This window comes from Oreochromis niloticus, linkage group LG7 (genome assembly GCF_001858045.2).
Source record: "Oreochromis niloticus isolate F11D_XX linkage group LG7, O_niloticus_UMD_NMBU, whole genome shotgun sequence".
Classification (NCBI taxonomy): Eukaryota; Metazoa; Chordata; class Actinopteri; order Cichliformes; family Cichlidae; genus Oreochromis; species Oreochromis niloticus.
Genome location: NC_031972.2, coordinates 28,452,625 through 28,472,984, shown reverse-complemented (window position 1 = coordinate 28,472,984; position 20,360 = coordinate 28,452,625). Strand labels below are relative to the sequence as shown.

The window sequence follows — 20,360 nt, the reverse complement described above, 5'->3', positions numbered from 1 at the left end:
TTGCCAATTTACAGTGAGGTCATAAAAGGAAAATTATACATAGAGCCAACTCTATTAAAAAAAACAAAAGAAAAGGTAATTGCTCGCAAATGCCAATCCCAGAACTTGGTGTACTCTATTTATTGGAACCAAGACTTTCACTTCATGGAATTTGATTTGTCTGAACTTGAAGTTAATTAACTAGTGAAATGTTCCATAATAGTTGTCTACGGCAGCACTGCAGTTACTCCCACACTTGTTTCAGTCTAAACTTGTTTTTCAAAGCTTTGACATTAGCATTTGACCATGTTACAGTCTGTACCAAAAGAGCAGGGTAGCTGTTTTACCATTTACTGAGCATGCTAAGCTAAGCACAGCAGCTTCTCAATCAGTATTGTTGATCTTCTCACCAAGAAAGAAAGCATGTTGGAACATTTCCCCTAATGCCAGGTTTATCATTAAGAAATAAAGCTATGCAATTTAGAGGTATAAAACTACTTATGTGATTGAACTATTCTAAAGGAAAAGCTATATTAAACATTAGCAATGATAATGAATTACTTCTTAATAATTTAATGATTTAACACGTGAGAAGATTATAATGTATTATATGTTTAACTGACAAGCAGAACTTTTAAAGAACACCATACATGCACAGTAATAATGTTGCTCTCCCCAACAACTATATTAAAGCTTGGGTCACTTCTTTTTTATCTTTACATTACAGTTTCTGTTAGCAATACATCTTGTCCATAATCTCAGAAATGAGTGCCTTTCCTGTGTCTGCTATAATTTTAAATCTGAACTGTAAAAAGGAGAGATCATTTAAAAGGTTACATTTGTATTGATGGAGCTGAAATCATTCTCTAGTTCACCTTCACCATTAAACACACTTAAAGTTTGGCCATTACAAAAGAATTCCATAAAAGGAAAACTTTGAGACCGCCTTTCACATATCAGTTCTTAAGGGGCAGGATATAAAGAAAGCAGCTTGACTTCATTGGCTAAAGTATACCCACATGTAGGCATGGTGTCATAGACAGTGCCGCCTTACTCTCAAACTTGTCAGTGAAGCTCCAGAGACAGCACTAACAGACTGCAACTGAGGTGCTCTCGTGCTCTTTCTAAGTGGCGGATTTGATTAAGCATATGGTTACTGTTATAACCTGTAAGTATATTTTGCATTTAAAAATTTGAATCACTTTGCATTTTATTCATTTATTTGTCACGTCATGTTTATAGTTAATTCATTGACTGTTGGGTTTACTAAGATGTTTTATTTGTTATATTTCCTCTTTTGCATTTATAGATTGCACTGAGTTTACTGCAGCTTTCAAGAAAAGACAAAAGACTTCCAGTGTCACATTTACAGCCTGAAAATGAGCTGTACAAGGTACGTTACTGTTATATATTTAACCATGTGGTAACTGTATTAACATCAGAATTCACAAAATATTTTTTATGTTGAAATATAGGATAAAATATATCTATAATTTCATTTATCTATATAAAAATAGATCTGATTTTAAACCTATGACTTTTTTTTTTCTTAGAGTTCTTCATGCCTTTAGTCATCCCCAGCATGCTGTGAATCCAGTTGAAATGGCTAAGTGTCTGAGCCTCAGGCAGGAGCAACAACTTTATGAACTGTTTTCCATGTCGCACCTGAAATCCACAAAGCCTCCTTGTAAGCATACTGACTATCCAGTGAAGACCACTTATCCGTTATCACACCCATCCTTGCCTTCCACTTCATCTTTACCATCACAATTGTTGCCCTCCCCTCATTCACCACCAGAAAATACTCGGAGCTGTTTACGCAAGCACATCAGCAGAGAAATCAAGAAGCAAGTTGTGTTTGCAGATGCCAAAGGATTTGCACTTACTGCTGTGCGTATGTTTATTCCTGAACCTTTGTCTCCCACTTCTACCCTGGTGATGAGACCCTCTCCAGCCAAACTGGAAGGCCAGCAGTCAACCTCAGATAAACTGAATCCCTACAAGTTGCGGTTGGGTTTCCCTCAGCCGGCCCAGGACCAGAAAGCCTTTCTTGCACGTTTGCAAGATATGAAAGTACAGCTGGAAAGCTGCAACATTTCTGAGTACGCCTTAAGTGGTAAAGTGTTTGTTGCCCATGTTGCTACTGAAAAGGATGTGTGCATAAGGGTGACCTTTGACTCCTGGCGCAGCCATCGTGACATTCCTTGCACATTCTTGTGGCAACATCGCTGTGGGGGGTCTGATGTGGATGTTTTTGGCTTCAACTTAAGCTTAACTCACAACATGGATCCAAGGGAGCGAACTGAGTTTTGTGTGTCTTTCAGACCAGGGCCTTGTGCTACACTACACTGGGACAACAACGGGGGGCAAAATTACAGAGTTTGGATGGAAAAAGAAAGATCAAATGTCAACCAAGGCAACACTAATCGTTCTTACCCCACATTTTCAAAGCACAGGTCACTGTCGTGGCCTTTACAGAAGTCGATCAGTGTGCAGAACTACCCTGATCTACAGTATATTCAGAAGACTCAGGGAAGATTGGAAAACGGGTCCAAATTGAAATCACCCAATACCCTCTTCACAGACTTGAGAAATATTATTTTAACTTAAAATATTTAAGAAACAGTGGCTTTAGGGAGGGGTACATGCTTATGAAATCTACTGTGCTGTATATGTCTGCGCAGATTCTCAGTCATCCAGGACATGGTGGTCTAAGAAGCTTGCAAAGAAAGCGACTGGACTTCTTTAAGTTTTGTGAAGACATTTTCATCAAGAGACTTCTTCAATTCTGAAACTAAATGGTGGAGAGTTACTTAAACCTAGTGGAGGTTTTCAGTGGACAGTGCTGGTTGATCTGTAATATACCCTTGAAACAATTCAAACATAATGCACCTCCACCTCCTAAGCTTAACTTCCCTTTTGAAATGTGAAAACTTGTCTTACTTGATATTTTGATTAAAATTATTTTAAAATATAGTTTGTCTTTTTGTCCATCTCCTTGGCAAGGTAAACTGTGCAATATTGCATAGCTGCGTGTTGTAGCGTGACATAACATCACTGGGGAAAAAGCAAAAAACACGAGACCTTAATTTGCTTAAGAGAAAAAACATATATCAGCAGATAAAGGTAATTATTCCAAAAATCTTTTGTAATGACAGCTAACACAATGAATGAACTTGTATATTCACACAGACATTATTCCTCTGGCCTCAGTTCTGGCTCTGGTGTGTGTTTCACTCTTGTGCGTCATACATACCAGAAAGAATAAATTAACAAAACAAAACAGATCTTCTGGGCGAGGTTGCAGACAAGCTTTGAATGGGGCGTTGTGTTCAAACACACCCTAACACTTACCTGCTCTAAATGGTTGAGTAACACCCTGGGAACTGTTACATCTTGTCATGCACATGACTGGAGTGGCAAACACCATGTAACCATGGCAGCATAAGGGACAGCATGTACTTTGGATAGTGCATGAGTTTGTGTTTACAGTACATACAAGGGTGGAGTCATTATTAGATATTGAAACCACTGGGAGGATGTTATTGTTGCTTTTGTTCTGTTTATTCTAGTCTTTGGGCTGGTTTCTTTGTCCTTTCACACAGGACAGCTCCCAGAAAAAAACACTTTTTGAAACTGTCACAGCTAAACGGTATCAGCTGGGGTGTTGCATGTGGGGCATTCACAGATGAAGCAGGTTTTCACACCTTGTAGCCTTAAGCACCTATTTATTTATTTTACTTTTTTTTTTTTACTATATCATTTGAGTATTATATTTCCCATCTCTTCCACCTACTAAAAGATAAGCTAAACAACAATGTCAAGTATATTTTTCCAGTACTGAGATACATTCTCTGAATCAAGGTTCCAAAATAATTCTTTAAAAACATTTTCATTCTTAAAAATTAATTACCCATATTGATGATGCATGTTATATTTTGTATTTTTGTCACAGGAAAACAACAGTGACAAATGACAACTTCCTGCCAGTGGGACTGGGATGTTGGTCATTTTGCAAGCTGCTGATAAACACCCTCATTTGTCATTTAGTTTTGAGGACCCATTGCATTCTATAGTGCACAGAGTATTCACAGTCTAATCTCTGGAGACCTGGGGTACAGTCCAAGATACTGAAGCCCCAAATTGAAACAGTGTGGACATTAAGGTCTCCTGTTCATCAATTCAGACACTGTTTCACACAACAAGTCCAAGTAAGGCATAGCCATCAACACTATAGTCATTTGTTTAGGAACCATGATAATGGCAACTACTACATAAATATTAAAAGACTGTATGCAGACATCCACACAAGGCATTAAGTCTGAGAAAGGCTTTTCACTGGTCGATATCTTTTTTTTCTCATTTTATCTTTTAGAGAGCAGCAGGCACAGCTGGATGGTAGCCAGAAGCCAGCTACCAGCTGCTGGTGATTACAGTGCTAAAGCTCATGTTGTCTGAACAATAGCCTGCAGACTGATCCAGTGGGCTGCAGCCACAGCTGTGATCACAAAGAGTGAGCTTTGGGTAGCTAACAGAAGTGGCTTGCTAAAAACAAGTAGACGAGATTTATGCTTTTCCTACATGGTATAAACTCACAATTAACTAAAACTCTGTCTACGATAGGAACAACAAAAAGTGAATGATCTATTTGGAATAATTTAAATGTATTTAATTTTTATATCAAACTACCTTCTTTCTTTATCTTCCAGAATGGAAAAAAACAACGTGAGTACTTGGATCAATGGTGTTAATAAGGACATAAAACACATAATCAGCGCATAAAACATAGGAAATAGTGTCTGTGATTAGTTCAAGTCACGTGCACGTGTCTATACCTATAACAATTACATTCAGTCAGTCCAGAAAAATGGGTCACCCAAAGAGTTGCAACAATGAAAGGCAAACGATTTTTTTCTTTCAAGATTAAATGATAATAGTTGATATAGTTGATGGTAATAGTACACAAAATGACTAGAGGTAAGTCTTAGTAGAATTATTTGTATTTGTATATTTAGTATATCGTGTATTTATATATGGTACAAATGCTACATTATAGTGCCTGATGCAAAGTATCATATCTTTAAATAAATAAAAATGCTGTGAAAGCAGTGCTATGAAAAAGCTTCCTTTGCCAGTTTGTGTGTTTTGTTTTAATGCAAATTTGGCAGACTTATATGTTACAGGTCATTAAACCAATTTTTATATTAGAAAAAGACCACTTGAGCAAATACAGTATGCAATTTTTAAAATACGATTTAATATATTATAAGAAAAAAAGCTTTCCAAACTTGTCTGGCACAATGTAAAAAAAAGTAACTGCCCGCTAAACCTAATGCAAAGGTTGGCACAACCAGTTTGATGTGCCAGTGCAATAGAATAGAGGATGCTAGGATGAGATGGAGGAAGATGATCTGCTGTGGCAACCCCTAAGTAGCCAAAAAAGAAGGAAACGGATCTTTCACATCACTGTCGAAGAATTTTGGCTCTCATCTTTCCAGTATTGTTTCAGGTCAACCACATTGGAGGGCTTTTGAGCATGAACGGATCATTTAAGGCCATGCCAAAGCATCTCATGGATGAACATTTTCTTTCAGGATTTTCTCGTAGAGAGAATAATTTATGGTTCTATCAATTAAGTCGCCCAGATCCTTAAGCAGCAAAGAAGACCCAGACCATCACACTACCACCATCATGTTTGACTGTTGTTAGAATGTTTTGTTTTGGGGGTTTTTTCAATGAAAGGCTGTGTGTTACTTACCAGAAGTAATACACACAAACCTCCCAGAATGTTTGATCTTTGTCTTGTCATTCCACAGACTATTTTTTTAAAAGTCTTGGGGATCATCAAGATGTGTTTTGGCAAACATGAGACGAGCCTTTGCGTTCTTTTTGGTCAACAGTGTTTTTCACCTTGAAACTCTCCCATGGATGCTATTTTCCCCCAGTCTCATTCTTTTTATTGAATCACATTTCCATGAACTCTAGCCTTAACTGAGGCCAGTAAGGCTTGCAGTTCTGTAGATGTTTTTCTGGAAGTTTTTTTTTTTTTTTTTACCTCCTGGATGACTAGTCCATGCGTTCTTAGGGTAATATTGGTAGGTCAGCCACTCCTGTCAAGTTTGACCACTGTTCCAAGTTTTCTCGATTTATGGATATTAGGTCCCACCTCTCACTGTGGTTCACTGGAGTCCCAAAGCCTTAGAAATGGTTTTGTAAGCCTTTCAAGAATGATAGATGTCAAGGACTTTGTATGTGAAACAAAGTCATTGACATCAATCATTCTCCAAATGATCATTATATTTGTTGAGAGGTGTTGCTTTTTGAGATCTTTAGGCTACTTCACTTCACTGTTCAGTTTTTATTTGTTTAAGTTTGGTGTTACAAAATGAGACTGTTACAGATAGTATACTGAATCCAGCCAACACAGACCAAACATCAAATGAATCCATGTCAATAATATCCTTTCAATTTTTTCTTGCTGGCCACAAAAGGAAACAAGTAGAGCAGAGTGCCCTCTATTGGCAATAATTTTTAAAGATTATACTTCAGCAAATGTCATATAACAGAGGAAACAATGCAGGATCACAACTACAATCCAAGCTGGGCAATTTAGTGAATGTAGGAAGCTATGGATGGTTATAGGCTGCTCCATACTAAATCACATTACCCATGTTAACCATCACTATATTTCTACACTGAAAGAGCGTTACATCACTTTTAAAAAGATAAACATATCTGAAAGATTAAATTCTTTGTTCAATATAGTTGTTTGCAGAGGTCTTATTGACACTGGTCACTGGGAAGGTGCTCATGCTCAGGATTCCAAGGTGATCTTGCAAAACACTCAGCAGCCTTTCTGTCACACTCACAGATGAACATCTCACATTCATTGTTATTGTCTGAAAAAGAGAAAATAAAGAGCTCTAACATCACTCTGCAGTAACCAGAAGGCCAACAAGTGCTACTGTAAAGTTAAATGCCAATCAGCTTTTCTGAGTACTCACTGCCACAGGTGATCTTTTTATTTTGGTCATCACAATTATAGTCATAGAACTCAGTGTAAGGATTGTCCAGGATGGGCCAGCATTAAGGGTGCTGCATAGCATCAGTGTAACACTGGTCATGCACCTGGCAGCATCTACAAGTCAAAACGTGAATAATGGTGATTACTGAAAAGAAAAAAAAACAACCTCTTTTGGTTTTTTATGTGTTAAGTAGAATGGCTAACCCATTACCTATCCAGATCATCCACGGGTGTGCCAGAGCCCCCCACTCCACAATAACAGCCATAATCAGCATAGTCAAGAGCAGGCCAGCTATCAGGCATTACACACAGGATCATATTTCTGAACTGGTTGAGTGCCTTGTAGTCTAAGGACTGGGCTGAAGCACAAGCACAGGGTAGAACTATGATTTATACCGTAATGGGATGTGTTTCTATTCATGATATGTATAGCTTAACAGCCACAGACATGCTGTACTCACCAACACAGAGGCCTAGAGCCAAGAAAAATGCAGTCTGGAGGACATTCATCTTGAAGTTTAACCTCCTAGGACCTGGTGTCCACATATGTGGACATCACATTTTGGGTTATTTAGACCAAAATACTCAATTTTGCTGTACAAGGGCCTGATATCCACTTACGATGACATTATACTGGTACTTTTCGATTGAAATTTTAAATGAATATCCTCATATGTGGCTCTCATTTTTCTTAGAAACAAAAATTAGGTTAAAAAAAATCTGATAATTCTTTGTTTTTACATTCATCAGGTCCCAATCAGCCCAAATATCAAAGAGAAATTAAAAATGCATGCCGTGGAAAAGTTCGGATTTTAGGAGGTTAATCCCAGAGTAGCTCCCACTTATGTTCAGGCCTGTTTATATATCAGGTATGAAACCCTGTCTGTCAGCTGTTCATACTACACAGGGTCACATAGACTCTTAGCATCAAGAGCCAACATATGCCAAAAAGGATAATCGTTCTCACACTCGGGGAACTTGTGTTCAGATTTCTGTAGATGTGTTAGTGGTTGCTTCTGTTAAGTAATCATGTTTTTGTTTTTTTGTAAATTTCTGAGTTAGGATTTGAATATTAGTGAAACGTTTGGTTTTGTTTACTGGGTAATTACTGGATCTTTGTTCAAGTCTATTAATTGCTTAAAATATTAGTCAGAAGAAATGACCCAGACTGTTATAATCCCCAGGGACTATAATATCAGCAAATACTTGTGGGTTGTAGGTTGTCATACTTTCACCCATATTCTGTCTTTCATAATGATTTGTTGTCCATAACATTCTCCTAGAAGTACAGATAATTGATAACATCTGGTATATGTACCCCTGGATTTGTATGTTGTACTATGTACAGAAACAGTTTTTTAACCAAAAACAGTTTTTTAAAACAGTTTTTGGTTAAATTTCTGCCTGTTTTATATTGTCTGTTTTTACCCTTTTATTATTTGTTATCTTATGTGCAGCACTTTGTGATTCTGTCTAGAAAGGTGCTATATAAATAAAAAAAAATTATTTATTTATTTGTGCAGGATAAATGTTTTCCAAAATATGATTTTTTGTTATTGAAAATAAGCTTTCTGAGCTTTTTTCACGCAGATAAACATTTGCAGGGCTCATGGGTCAAAAGGCTGCGGTATACCAAATTAAAGGGACAGTTCTAACGAAAGAAGTACATTGATGTACATAACTATGACTCTATGGACTCTATGAACCAGTTAATTGGTCATATTACTATTATCAAAGGAGGAAATAACATACAGTACTGTGAAAAAAGTCTTGAGCCATGCCCCATTTCTTCATATTTTTCTTCCAAGGAGATTTTTTAAAGTGGTCTTGAGCACTCTCTTGACTTTCTGAAGGTCTTTCAAAGATTTTCTTTGGAGAATGGTTGCATTGTCACTCATTTTCAGTCTAGTCCTTGTACCTGATCATTTTGAGAGGAATGTTTTTATTGGTTGTTAAGCTACTTAACACTGACCTATGACTCACTCAAAATCATCCCTTAAGTTAGAAGGAACCTTACTTAATAGATGAAACAGTGTTGTGTCTACAGATAACAGACAACTTAAAACCTGAAACAGGACACGAGTTGCATTAGGTCCCTAGTTCATCCATCTACTATTTGCGGAAACTTCACCAGAAATGTTCTCAGTGGAATGGTGGTTCTCATAAAGGCCATTCTCAAAGAAGGGAAACACTGATGGAGAAAAGGCTGGGGTATGTCAAATTAGATAAAAGCAAACTTATCCTCAGCGGCAACAGGTCTTATTGATTAAATTTGTGACATTTCTGGTTCAAATCATCATTATGTAAAGAGGTGGTCAGGACAGAGGTAAAACAGCAATCTCTAAAACAGAGTGGAGGCTACATCATGCTTTGGGGCTGCATTCTAGCCAGTGGTGTTAGTGGCTATCAGTCATGTATTGGCCTTCCCAGAGCCCAGACCTCAAAATTCTTCAAGCAGTGTGGGTTCATCTTGACAGAAAACAAAAGGTAATTAAGAGAAAGTTTCCCTAAGAGAGTTCAGGGGGTGTGCTGAAGAATAAAAGTGGTCAGATCAAATACTGACTTTCAAGCTTGTTAGAACAGTACAAACTCTGCTTTTGCTAAATCTGTTATGTTTGCAGATTTTAATAATCTATTTCCACCTTTCCCTTTTTCCAAGAAAACCAAAAGCCTCAAGACTTGCACAGTACTGTATATCCAAGGTTCCTTTGATGCACACAAGATTGCAGTTTAGAAAATGCATCATTTCATAACCAGCAAAGCTTGTTTCCACTCATCTTTCAGATAGTTATTACCCATATAGTATGAAAAATAACGTCACAGCTAGCCATGTAAAATGCTTATTTATTAGACACTTTTTAAAAATAATTACATAACAATTATAAAGTAAAAAAGCCAAAACAAAATAAAACATGACATACAGTAGATAACAGATGATGTGTAGACCACTGAGTTTCAATGCAAAGTGCATTAACAGAACAATCTGTAGAGGAGAAAGCAGGAAACGGCACGTTTCAGAATTCATAACAGCAGTATTTATTTTTTGAAGAGGGGCCATATAGGAAATTTAGGATATATTTAAAGGGTAGATGTTGATGAATATAATATTTCATGTTAAAACTTTAAAAATGTACCGTATGGTTGCAACACTGGTTTTTGCAGATATTTTACACAGGTATAAAACAGCTTTTAGTATCATTCCGCATGCAGGTGTATGACTTTAAGGTGTCCTCTGAAAATGACAAATACTTTCCCAATTCTGCAGGGGCCCTAATATGACTGGAAGGCAATATGCACTTTATAAATAATGACTGCTTAATAACTGCACAAAGGTCAGTCAGTTACTGAAGGTTCAGCTCTAATGATCAAAATGGCTGCAGTCGTGTTATAAATTAAACATGACACAATACATAATTTTTTAAAACATATTCTTTAATAAATACCTTTCTTAGAATGAAAAAAAGGTTTGCAAATTGCAATGATTAAAATGACTACCTGAAATGGATTTATATGTCTAGCATGGTAACATCCCACAATCACCTTTATGTCAGTCCTGACAGCAAAATTAACATGAACAAATGTGACTTCGTCAAAATCAAAATAATCAGCATCACATTTTTATGGTGATCATGCACAGACACAAAAATTATAAAATAAGATGATAAAATGATGTTGGTTCGATTCACACAGCTTTAAAAATATTTCAGTCCTTGATGCCCTATCAAATCAACAACAGATTATACACAGAGCAGAAAAGCTTACACATTATGACCACAACTTTCAGGAGCGGTTGTTTAAAAATCAACAAAATAATGGATCTGAAACATTATTTGAAAGAAACTGGTGCTCACAATGATCTATGCCACATTAGCTAAACCAGTAGGGAGCAACTACCTGGTGTCACTCTTGATAAAATACATCAGTAAAAGAAGGAAGGATGTTAGGAAGGATGGAGGATGTGTGCGATGGCACCTATATAAATCTACACAGATGTTTAAAAAAAATAAATATTACTCTTGCGATACATTAGTTTGTTTGGAGTACATGCCCTAAATTAAAAGTTTATTCTCTCTTTTTTTAAACTCTTGTCTAGCTTTTGACTGGAATGGTCATAACCACAACTAAGACTAGTTTTCACAACAAAACAAACAAAACAATGTAGGAAAAAAAGATATATTGGTGAATAGTTAACATAACTTATTTAATGTGCTCAGTGTGATCATCGCTAAATAAATAAACAACAACATAAATAGCTGAACAGTTAAGCTACCACAGTGCATTTTGTCTTTCTTTGACCTCAACATTTACATTCTTGATTGTGCCGCTGTGGTCTTCTCAGCCACAAGAAAGACAAAAACAGCGCGTACTTATCTGAGGTCTTTCAATTAGGTTTTCTCAGTATTAGTAATCATTTTGCGTCATTACACTTTTGTCTGTTTTAATTACAAACATGTTCATGTTCTACCACATTCTGCTAAGAAAAGATAAAGTTGAGCACTACAAAGGGCAGTCATGGGAACAAATAGAGGCAGATTAAGTGGGAATGGAGTGACATTACCATACTAAACAGATGTGCACAATAGTGTGCATAATCTCAGAGTTGCTAACCTCTTATAATGTTTAGGTTAATCTAAAACTGTCATGCAGGTTACAAGAATTTACTGAGCCAGTATTTTCAGTCACAATATAAACATGGGTACCATCACTTTGGGCATCACTCAATACCATTTGCAAGTGCAAATTAAAGTAATTTGCACTTGCCTTAATCATTCCCTTCCAAACTTTGCAAAACCAAAATGTACCAAATATAAAGGGGAAAATTACATTACCCATTAGATCTTGACGAATGAAGTATTCAAGTAAAACAATCTTTACTGACATACATTGTGTAGTTTGTTGAGAACAAAACGGCCTAACAACAGTCAGTAAAAACCAAACTCATTAACCCCCCGGGGGCTGGATTCAAAAATCACAGCAAAAATCATAGTTACAATCGTTCAAGTGTTCCCTTAATTGTCTTAGCACTATATAGTGTATATATAAATTAGTAGTCATTTTGGTACTTAACAATATTTAATAAACTAATAAATATAAAATTAAGAAATGAATAAAAAATAATTTATCGTCTTGATGCATTCTCAATCATCCAGGAAAGTGGTCATGGGAATTTGCATAATTATGATTAAGGAACTGACCTCACAGCCCATTGTTCCTTCAGTGGGCTGGTTTCAGTCATTATGCAAATATACTGTTTATAAGGGTTGGGGAAACCTGCAGTCAGCTGAGACTGAAGAAGTCACTTGGATGAGTGACGAAACGTTTCTTCCACCAAATGCTACGTCCAGATGAACAGATTCAACTTTTGGAAAAAATAATTTACCAAATTTCCTTCATTTTAGCAAAGTGTGAGAGAAGCTGTGCTTTTCTCTTTGCTGCTTTACTGTGAAGTTGTTTTTACTTAATTAGAGCACAACTTTTCATTTTATTAAAATGCACTAAAAGCTTTGCAGCATGTGATGTTAACAAACAAAATGCCAAAAGACAAGCTGGCATAGACAGCACCGTCAACTTTCTGTCATCAGCCGACTTTGCCAAATCAAAACTAATACACAGAGCACTGCAAACAAACCAACCAAGCAAACTTACTGGTGTAGGAATCATGAAATCCCTCCACTTACCCTTTACTCCTGGCTCCCTGCATGCTTTGTTAGTTCTTGCTATTAAAATGAAGCTAGTGGGTGTTGCTGGCCAAAGACTGTATATTAAAAGCAGTAGTGCTTTAAACCTGTAATCTTTCCAGCAGGGGAAAAGCCCACTCATTGCAAAAAAAAGTCAGATTTTATGGAAGTCTATTAGTAAAATAACCCTACTTTTCTATTGACTTATGACCACCGTACACACTTTACTAATGAGTTTATGCTTTCAATCATCTTATGTAATACTAAATTATGTTCACTTTCGCATTCAGGGTAAAACTAGGGAAAAAGCAGGGTACTGTAAGGGCACTGTTGTGTATGTAACGACTAAGTGTCACAACCACCACTCGTTTGCCAGTTAAAAAAAAAGAAAAGAAAAAAAAGAAAGAAATAATACTTGAAGTACCCAACTTCAGGCTTCAAAACAGGTGCCCAAAAACCACGATGTGCTATATAATTACTATAGTCTATGTTACATATTAAATATTCCTATAGTAAACACAGTAACACAGAACTGAAGTGAACACAGTGACCTCATTTACCCACCAATCCAATCCAGCTATTAGTTAGTTGTGCTGATATATGACACAAAAATCGGATGTGATGTACTGCATGGGAAAAGCATCATCATCACTTAAACTACCTTTTACAGCAGGCTTCCTTTAAAATAACTCTTTTCTGTCTGTTTTCCAGTAAGTGGCTGTCCAACTGAATCATTTGTTATTTGTATGTATTGCTTTTAGTGCATTACTGTAAAGCAATTACTATAACCCTCAGTCCAAATTTTTTCTGGAAATCAAGTCAACATTTTACAAACTTAATTTGTTCCCTCGGCTTATTCAGGGCTGCTTCTTTTGGTCAGAATGGATCTAACTGGTGAAACCTGGAAGGAATATATACTGGATTTTTGGGGAAAAAAAAATGTGTAGCTAACATTTTGTACACTCAGTGTACAGTTAACAACAGCTCCAAATATAGAAAAGAATGCTTCATCAGATGGGCTTATAAAGCAAGGTGGTGACGTATTTCTTCTTATAGCGATGTGTTGCACTGAGTACCATCACTCCGTCCTGTGACAGAAAGATACAACACAGAGGAGAAGTCATCTTAAAACCTCACACAATGCATGCTTTCAACTAGTATGGAAACAGTAGCATCAGTCTTACCATGTACAGTTCCACCATGCTATAAGCCAGTATGGTTAAGCTGCAATCGGTAAGGCTGTGGCTTTTTTAGGACACACATGAAACCAGAATTGCAGCATCATGGTTGCATGCCTCCCCCTACCAGTCAAATTGCAGTTCACACCCAAGTCTGTTCAGACTCTCATATAAATGTACATAAAGACAAAGAAAATACTGGCAACCACCAGCCTCCTGGTAGACAGATCTATGGTATTGATTTCAAAATCCTACGTCACCTTGTTCTGAAGTTTCTCGTATTAACAGGACTTTCAGAAAACATGACCTCTGACCTTTAAGTTGACGTCAATAAGATTCGAACTCGTCCGAGACTTTTAATAAATACACTTATGGTATCAATTTGAAGGTGATGCGTCACCTTCTTCTCGAGTTATCACATTCACAAACTTGAATGGGTGCCCATGGTGGGACTCCTTCATCAAATCACCTCTTCTGACAACAATTTGTCAGATGTATATAGTAAATATATATTTAAAAGAAATTTATAAAAATAAAAGCTTGCTTTTTTTCCTTTTTTCTTTCCACCGGCCAGTAACACTCTGAGTCACTGACCTGGGACTGTTAGGCTGGACACTGAATTATCCTAAACATTAACTATTAACATTAATTATTAACATCTACACCATCAGAGTGTCTGTTTGTGCAGTAGGAAACGTGGCAGCAACCCTCAGTTCTGAGAATGGTGATATGCTCACTTTTCTTCATTGCAGCCACCACATGCTCCTTTAAAGGTTACAGACACACACAGTAACTCATTCACTAGCACATTTAAACACACAGACACACATGGAGGTGCACAAAACACACACATAAACACACTACATCATCCAGGAGAAACAATACTGTCAGAACTTTTTTTTGCCTCCTAACGTAACAAAGACTTCCTAGAAGACCGAGGAAAGGCTATTTTATATTATGCCTTATTTTTGTTTGACATTGCTGTACTTATGACTATTTATTGTTGCATCTGATTTCAATATAGCATGAATACAATGAAAGGGTTTATTTGTTAGTTGTTAAGTTTTAAGCTATTAAAAGCACTGCAATTTCTAGAATTGAACCGTCTGAGCAGAAGTATTTTTTAATCAGATTACTCAACCAGACATAAGACATAATGAAATAATGTGATGCATATTCAAGATTGTCACTTAGCAGCATTACTAATGTATCAACAGTCATTAAGATTAAGTTTAAATAGAGCCTTTCAGATTGTCCCCAAAATGAAAGTTTTTCTCACAGGTCAAATTGGTGAACATAAAGTTAGGGCTGTTCGATATAACGATATATATCGGATGACGATATAAAAACGTCTATCGTTTCATTTTACGCTATCGTTTGTTTCGTGGTGTCGCAAAATAAACTGTTTACGGCAATATTTTTTCATTATTTTGATGGTCACTGTAGTGGCTATATTAATTTCCTAAAGTTCTCTCTTTCTCTTATGTTTAATATAACCACACTACAGACGGAGAAGCGCTTGTTTTTATGCGTTGTCGTTAGCAACAACGACGGTAAAACCACCGCATGTCTGCTTGTTTATTTTCCACATAAACCTTTCACAATAAAGCTCAAGATCCTGTTGAGACTTTTCAAAATAAACTGAATCACGTGAAAGATGCAGAGTATTTACGGATGAGAAGCAAAAAAGAGCCGTCAGATGCTAAAAAATAAACCTTAGACTCAAACGTTCGAACAGGCTTTTCCCCGCAGCACGCTGTGTGATAAATACTCACAAAGAAAACGGCGGCTGTTACAACTTATGTCTAAAAATGTATCGTTTCATGCATCAGTTAAAACACTCGACTCCAGGTACGCGACGCCCAGCTGGAAACACTTCACGCAAGTCGAGCTGCCCGACATTCACAGAATTTACAGAAAATGTTACATTTTTGTGATTTATATCGTTATCGGACGATAGATGTCTTAATATCGGGATATGAGATTTTGGTCATATCGCACAGCCTACATAAAGTCATTCAAAAATGTGTTTAAGCTCTGTATTTAGCATTTTATCTGCTCCATGTACAACTACTTAACTACATTACAGGTGAAACCAAATGGAAAAAAGTGAATATCTGACCACCCGCTACCTGAAATGGAAAATACACATAGTTTGTTTTGTTTTCCACTCCTTTTTTTACATGCAGACATTTGCTGTGGCTATCTTGAAATGCAAGTTTGTTTTTCCTGTGAAAGGAGAATTATCTGTCCTTCATCTGTTCTTCTGTCCCATTTATCAGCCTTTTTGGCATTGCATAGATTCAATCTGCTGTGCCAACAACATGCAAGCTTGCTAAAAGCAGAAGCAGCAGCAGCAGCGCATACTTTCTGTTAAAATGCTTACAAAGCTGATCAAGTTCTCCCACACGCTGCCGAAAAACATCAAACACAAAAATCTTAAAAGTCACCCTGAAACCTTACCTTAATGGAAAGTGCATAGAGGTGGTTGAGCATGACATGGTTGGGTTCTGGGAGCAGTGCAGGGTCACACTGAAACAATGACAAACAAAATAACAACATTTCAAATAAATGATCTGTATTATTTATTCTTGTGGATGCATTTTTTCACAATTTTGTTGTACGTGTACAATGACAATAAAGGGCTATTCTATTCTATTTTTAGGGGGCAGGGGAAAGTGGGAATAAGCCAAATTCATCTCAGATTACAGCTACTTACAGAAATCCCAGTGTCTTTGTTAAGGATGACCTGTAGAAGGTGAGGTGGAAGAATGGGTGGAGATTTGAACTTCTCTTCCTGTTTAGGGACATAAGCATCCTGATGATATGGCCCAGGAGGAGAGCTAGAAAGGTCTGAGGGGGGAAAAAAAGGGGGAACAGTATGACAAGAACATTAAATTATTTTCAAACCTATAGATTTTAACAGCAATGTTGACATCCATTAAAAAAGGCAGGAACAAAAATGTTGGTCTTTAAAATGAATGAAGATTCTTTTTGAACACTTTATACCCCTGCTTTCCATACATGTAGTCTGGATCAGTAAATGTAAAAAAAGCACAGATTAAAAGTGGCTGTCGGCACTCACCTGACATGTCAGAGCATTTCTGCGAATCCACCATTAGCGCATCAAAAACCTCAAAGTCAGTCTTCTTTACCTGAATGATATTGTTGACTGTGCCTAGCTGACTGGTTACAACAGGCTGTTAGGAAACAGGAGACAATAAAACTCACAAATAAAGCTCAAAAGTATAGACCAGAAAGACATAATTTATATAATAGCAGGCCACTGTTTGCTTTAACAAGCATCATGATGTGAAACAAACCACTTGAGCCTCTTAAACTAATGTCCACTCATGACTACTCTACCTCTAGTCACGCCCCTCCACTGCACCATTTGTCCTGTTTACCATATGTGTGTGCTAACATATTTTATACACTTGTTACTATATTTCTGAAGAGAGAAAAAAAGATGTTTATTGTTAAAGCATGACATCAGATAAGGTGACTCAGATAAGTGCCTGCAGTCAGTCATGAAGCCAGCTCATCTTAACCTACACTAGTGGCCTTAATACACCCACAAGTTATTACTCATAATGCAATGATAATAATACTGCATCAGTGAATATATGCTTTTGTCTACCCAGACTTTACAGGAATGGCAGAGCTGCAATCCCTTTAAAAACTGAAACTGCTGCAGATTTTGTGTTGAGGTCTAGGTAAGAAAAGTAAAATACGCTTATAAATGACTGCGAGAGTAACCGCTTACCTCAGCTGGGTCGTGGGTCCACTGGCCATCCACGTAAAATTTGTACTGATGCTCCCCCTCAGGTAGATCGACAATTGCCACAAAGGTGTTCTGACTTTGATAGATCACAAACAAAACAAAAGAAAACATTTGGCACACAGGTAATTTAAACCAGCCATTTAAAAAAGAAGAAGAAATCACATGTACCTATAATATATAGATTTGCCTCCTTGGCTAGTTCTACTAAACCTTTCTCATATGCAAATAGAAATATTGTAAAAGAAATCTGTTAAAACTCTAGTTTAAATCTCAAAAGATAAACAGCCAGAAATTCAAGGTCTACCTGAAAAACATGTTCAGATTTATAACATGCTCTCACCTTCTAATAAGGGGAATTTTGTTGGCCCAGTTGTTGAAGGATCCAGAGAGGTAGACCTCCTTTCCATCTCCTTTCCAGCGAAAGACTGTCGGTCGTTCCAGAGTTGGTGCTTTGTCATCTGATTCTAAGTCTTGCTGCCAAGCAAGGAACTCCTCTTTCTCTAAAGGTGCCTGAAATGCATATCATACACAAGACTATTGTTTATCAACAAGGATTAGAGTTTGAAGAAATCTACAGGGCCAAGAAGGCTATAAATTCTACCTGATATGCGCCTCTGAGAGAGCAGCGCAATTTACCTTTATGTCCTCTCCGTGAAAAATATCAGCATCCTCCGGGCTATCCATGAGGATTTTTGGCCTCTCGCCCTCTTTAATACCTCGGCTGTCCCTCCGCTGAGCCTTCTCCCCGTGGCCCATTGCAGCCCTCTCACTGCTTGTATTCCCCATGGCTTTGTCTTCTTGCGGGCTGTTACAAGGTCACTGCAAGTAGAGTTGATTCAGCTGTGTAAAGAAAGCCGTAAACTCAGAAGAGACTACATAACACCTTACAGATTTATTTATAACTGCTAAAGGCTTACTGTTAAAAATGTTGCTTTTTAGGCCTGCAAATCTCAAAACAGACATTTTTAGGTACCAACATTATTTATAGTGACTTCTGCAGTAGAACAAGCTGAATCATGTGGGCAGACTACAACTTTTCCATTTCTCAGTGTATCATACTGAACAACTAGGAGTTCCTTTATTGACTCCAAAACAATCCCTGAGACATTAATACCAGATATCTTGTATATGTTTCAGTGTCCCACCTGAACACTTGCATTATCAAAGTTCAACTGTCTTGTAATGTTAGTTTAAATGTGATCCTAATAAAACACGTATTTCAGCATGATACCTAATTCCTAAAGGATCAGTGTATTTGATTGAGTATACCATTGTCTCTAGAATACATTTACATTACTGCAGTTCATTTATAGGCCTATAAATATAATGCTGTTCCTTACATTTTTAGCTTACACTCAGTTATTTACAATATAAAAATACAATTACAGAATAAAAAACAATTTTCTAGCCAACACTCTGAACACACTTTGTTGTTCTTTTACTTATAGAACAATATCATGGAATCTGCACTTCCTGCTGTATCAGTACACACAAGTAAAGGTAAGACAACCTTTTTAAAAGAACAGCAGAAACCATATTTACAGTAATGGATTACTTATTATTGACCTCATAATGTTATACAATGAAATAAAACTCTACCTGAAACACTCCCACAAGTGACACTGGAGGTTTTAAAGTCAAATGATGTTTTACTGATTTACTGTTATGATATCTGCCAGTTTACTTTACTTTAGGAAAAGTATGAAACTGTATTTGGAAATACCACTGAATGGGAGTGTTACTGGAATACTCTAGTACCGTGCAACATGAAAACCTTCTCATTTCAGTTTCCTTAGAATAACTTGGCTATTTTTGGTTATATGATGATATTTATGGAAACGATGTCAAACAGGTGTGTACATGTATGCGCAGCGTGTTTTTCTCTTATCAACACTGTGTTTACATACTAGCATCAAAGGCTGTGACATGCCTGCGGTTATGTTAGCTCATCTTAACGTCTAAGCTCCATTCCCACTTCCTGTGGCCTCATACTCTAAATTATAACAAATAAACACCAGGCTATAAGAGATATCTACCAAAGAAGCTATGAAATACACCGTTACTAAAGCTAACATTGGGTAACCTACTAGCATATGTAGCCCAAACCTGCTACCTGCTTCGACTTAAAAGGTGACACCAACTAATGAACGCAAACACCGACAAGAAACGCAGGGTTGTTTTGTTTACCTGAGAAACGTTTGCCGTCGTAGATATCGATATCGACCTGTCAGCTACCTTCCATCCCACACGAAAACAAAAACATTTGATCCTTCTAGCAGAACCCGGCCCCTGTTGCGCATGCGCACATCATCAAAATGCAAAATATTAATGCACCCTGACCTCGTGAAAAGCAAAATATTACCCATCACTACTACCGTCGTTTATTGTCTCATAAACTGCTCTTATCCATAATAAATCTTTTGGTTTAATGTTCGACTATTATAACCTTTTATAATGTAATTCTCTATAATGACAGACGTAATGTCACGTACTCAACACTAGATGGAAGAGTGAGTCAAGTAGCCTGCAATGTGGGTCAGTACAATGGATATAGAGTTGTGTTTAATGAGCCAATAGAAGGATGAGACTTTTTTTTTTCTTTAATGCAGTTTGCTGCCATCCTTGTGCAACATTTGTAATATTTAAAATGCACATAGCAATCCTTCAAATCCATAGAAAAACACTTTTTTCAGCTTTGATGATCCGCAGACTACCTG

General features: G+C 37.0%; 2 protein-coding genes and 1 pseudogene across 3 annotated transcripts; 1 reads left to right on the top strand and 2 right to left on the bottom strand.

The window, feature by feature from the left end:
• The first annotated feature begins 977 nt into the window (after positions 1 to 977).
• ppp1r3c2a (protein phosphatase 1 regulatory subunit 3C2, duplicate a) lies at positions 978 to 2,955 on the top strand. The gene is made up of 3 exons (XM_005470373.3): positions 978 to 1,147; positions 1,289 to 1,372; positions 1,533 to 2,955. Exons 2-3 carry the CDS (start codon positions 1,359 to 1,361, stop codon positions 2,587 to 2,589), a joined length of 1,071 nt encoding a protein of 356 aa, XP_005470430.1. The 5' UTR covers positions 978 to 1,147; positions 1,289 to 1,358; the 3' UTR covers positions 2,590 to 2,955.
• A 2,552-nt stretch (positions 2,956 to 5,507) lies between these two features.
• Positions 5,508 to 7,806, bottom strand: LOC100690524 (phospholipase A2-like; annotated as a pseudogene).
• A 4,677-nt stretch (positions 7,807 to 12,483) lies between these two features.
• On the bottom strand, positions 12,484 to 19,959 carry prkab1a (protein kinase, AMP-activated, beta 1 non-catalytic subunit, a). 2 transcript variants are annotated; one of them, XM_005470371.3, is made up of 8 exons: positions 19,831 to 19,959; positions 18,280 to 18,483; positions 17,984 to 18,153; positions 17,626 to 17,719; positions 16,945 to 17,059; positions 16,579 to 16,712; positions 16,323 to 16,391; positions 12,484 to 13,769 (listed from the first exon to the last, which is right to left on the bottom strand). In XM_005470371.3, exons 2-8 carry the CDS (start codon positions 18,427 to 18,429, stop codon positions 13,692 to 13,694), a joined length of 810 nt encoding a protein of 269 aa, XP_005470428.1. In that variant the 5' UTR covers positions 18,430 to 18,483; positions 19,831 to 19,959; the 3' UTR covers positions 12,484 to 13,691. The 2 variants fall into 2 exon arrangements, with proteins under 2 accessions (XP_005470428.1, XP_003440152.1); XM_003440104.4 differs by having other exon boundaries at positions 18,280 to 18,462; positions 19,831 to 19,958.
• Between the last annotated feature and the right edge of the window lie 401 nt (positions 19,960 to 20,360).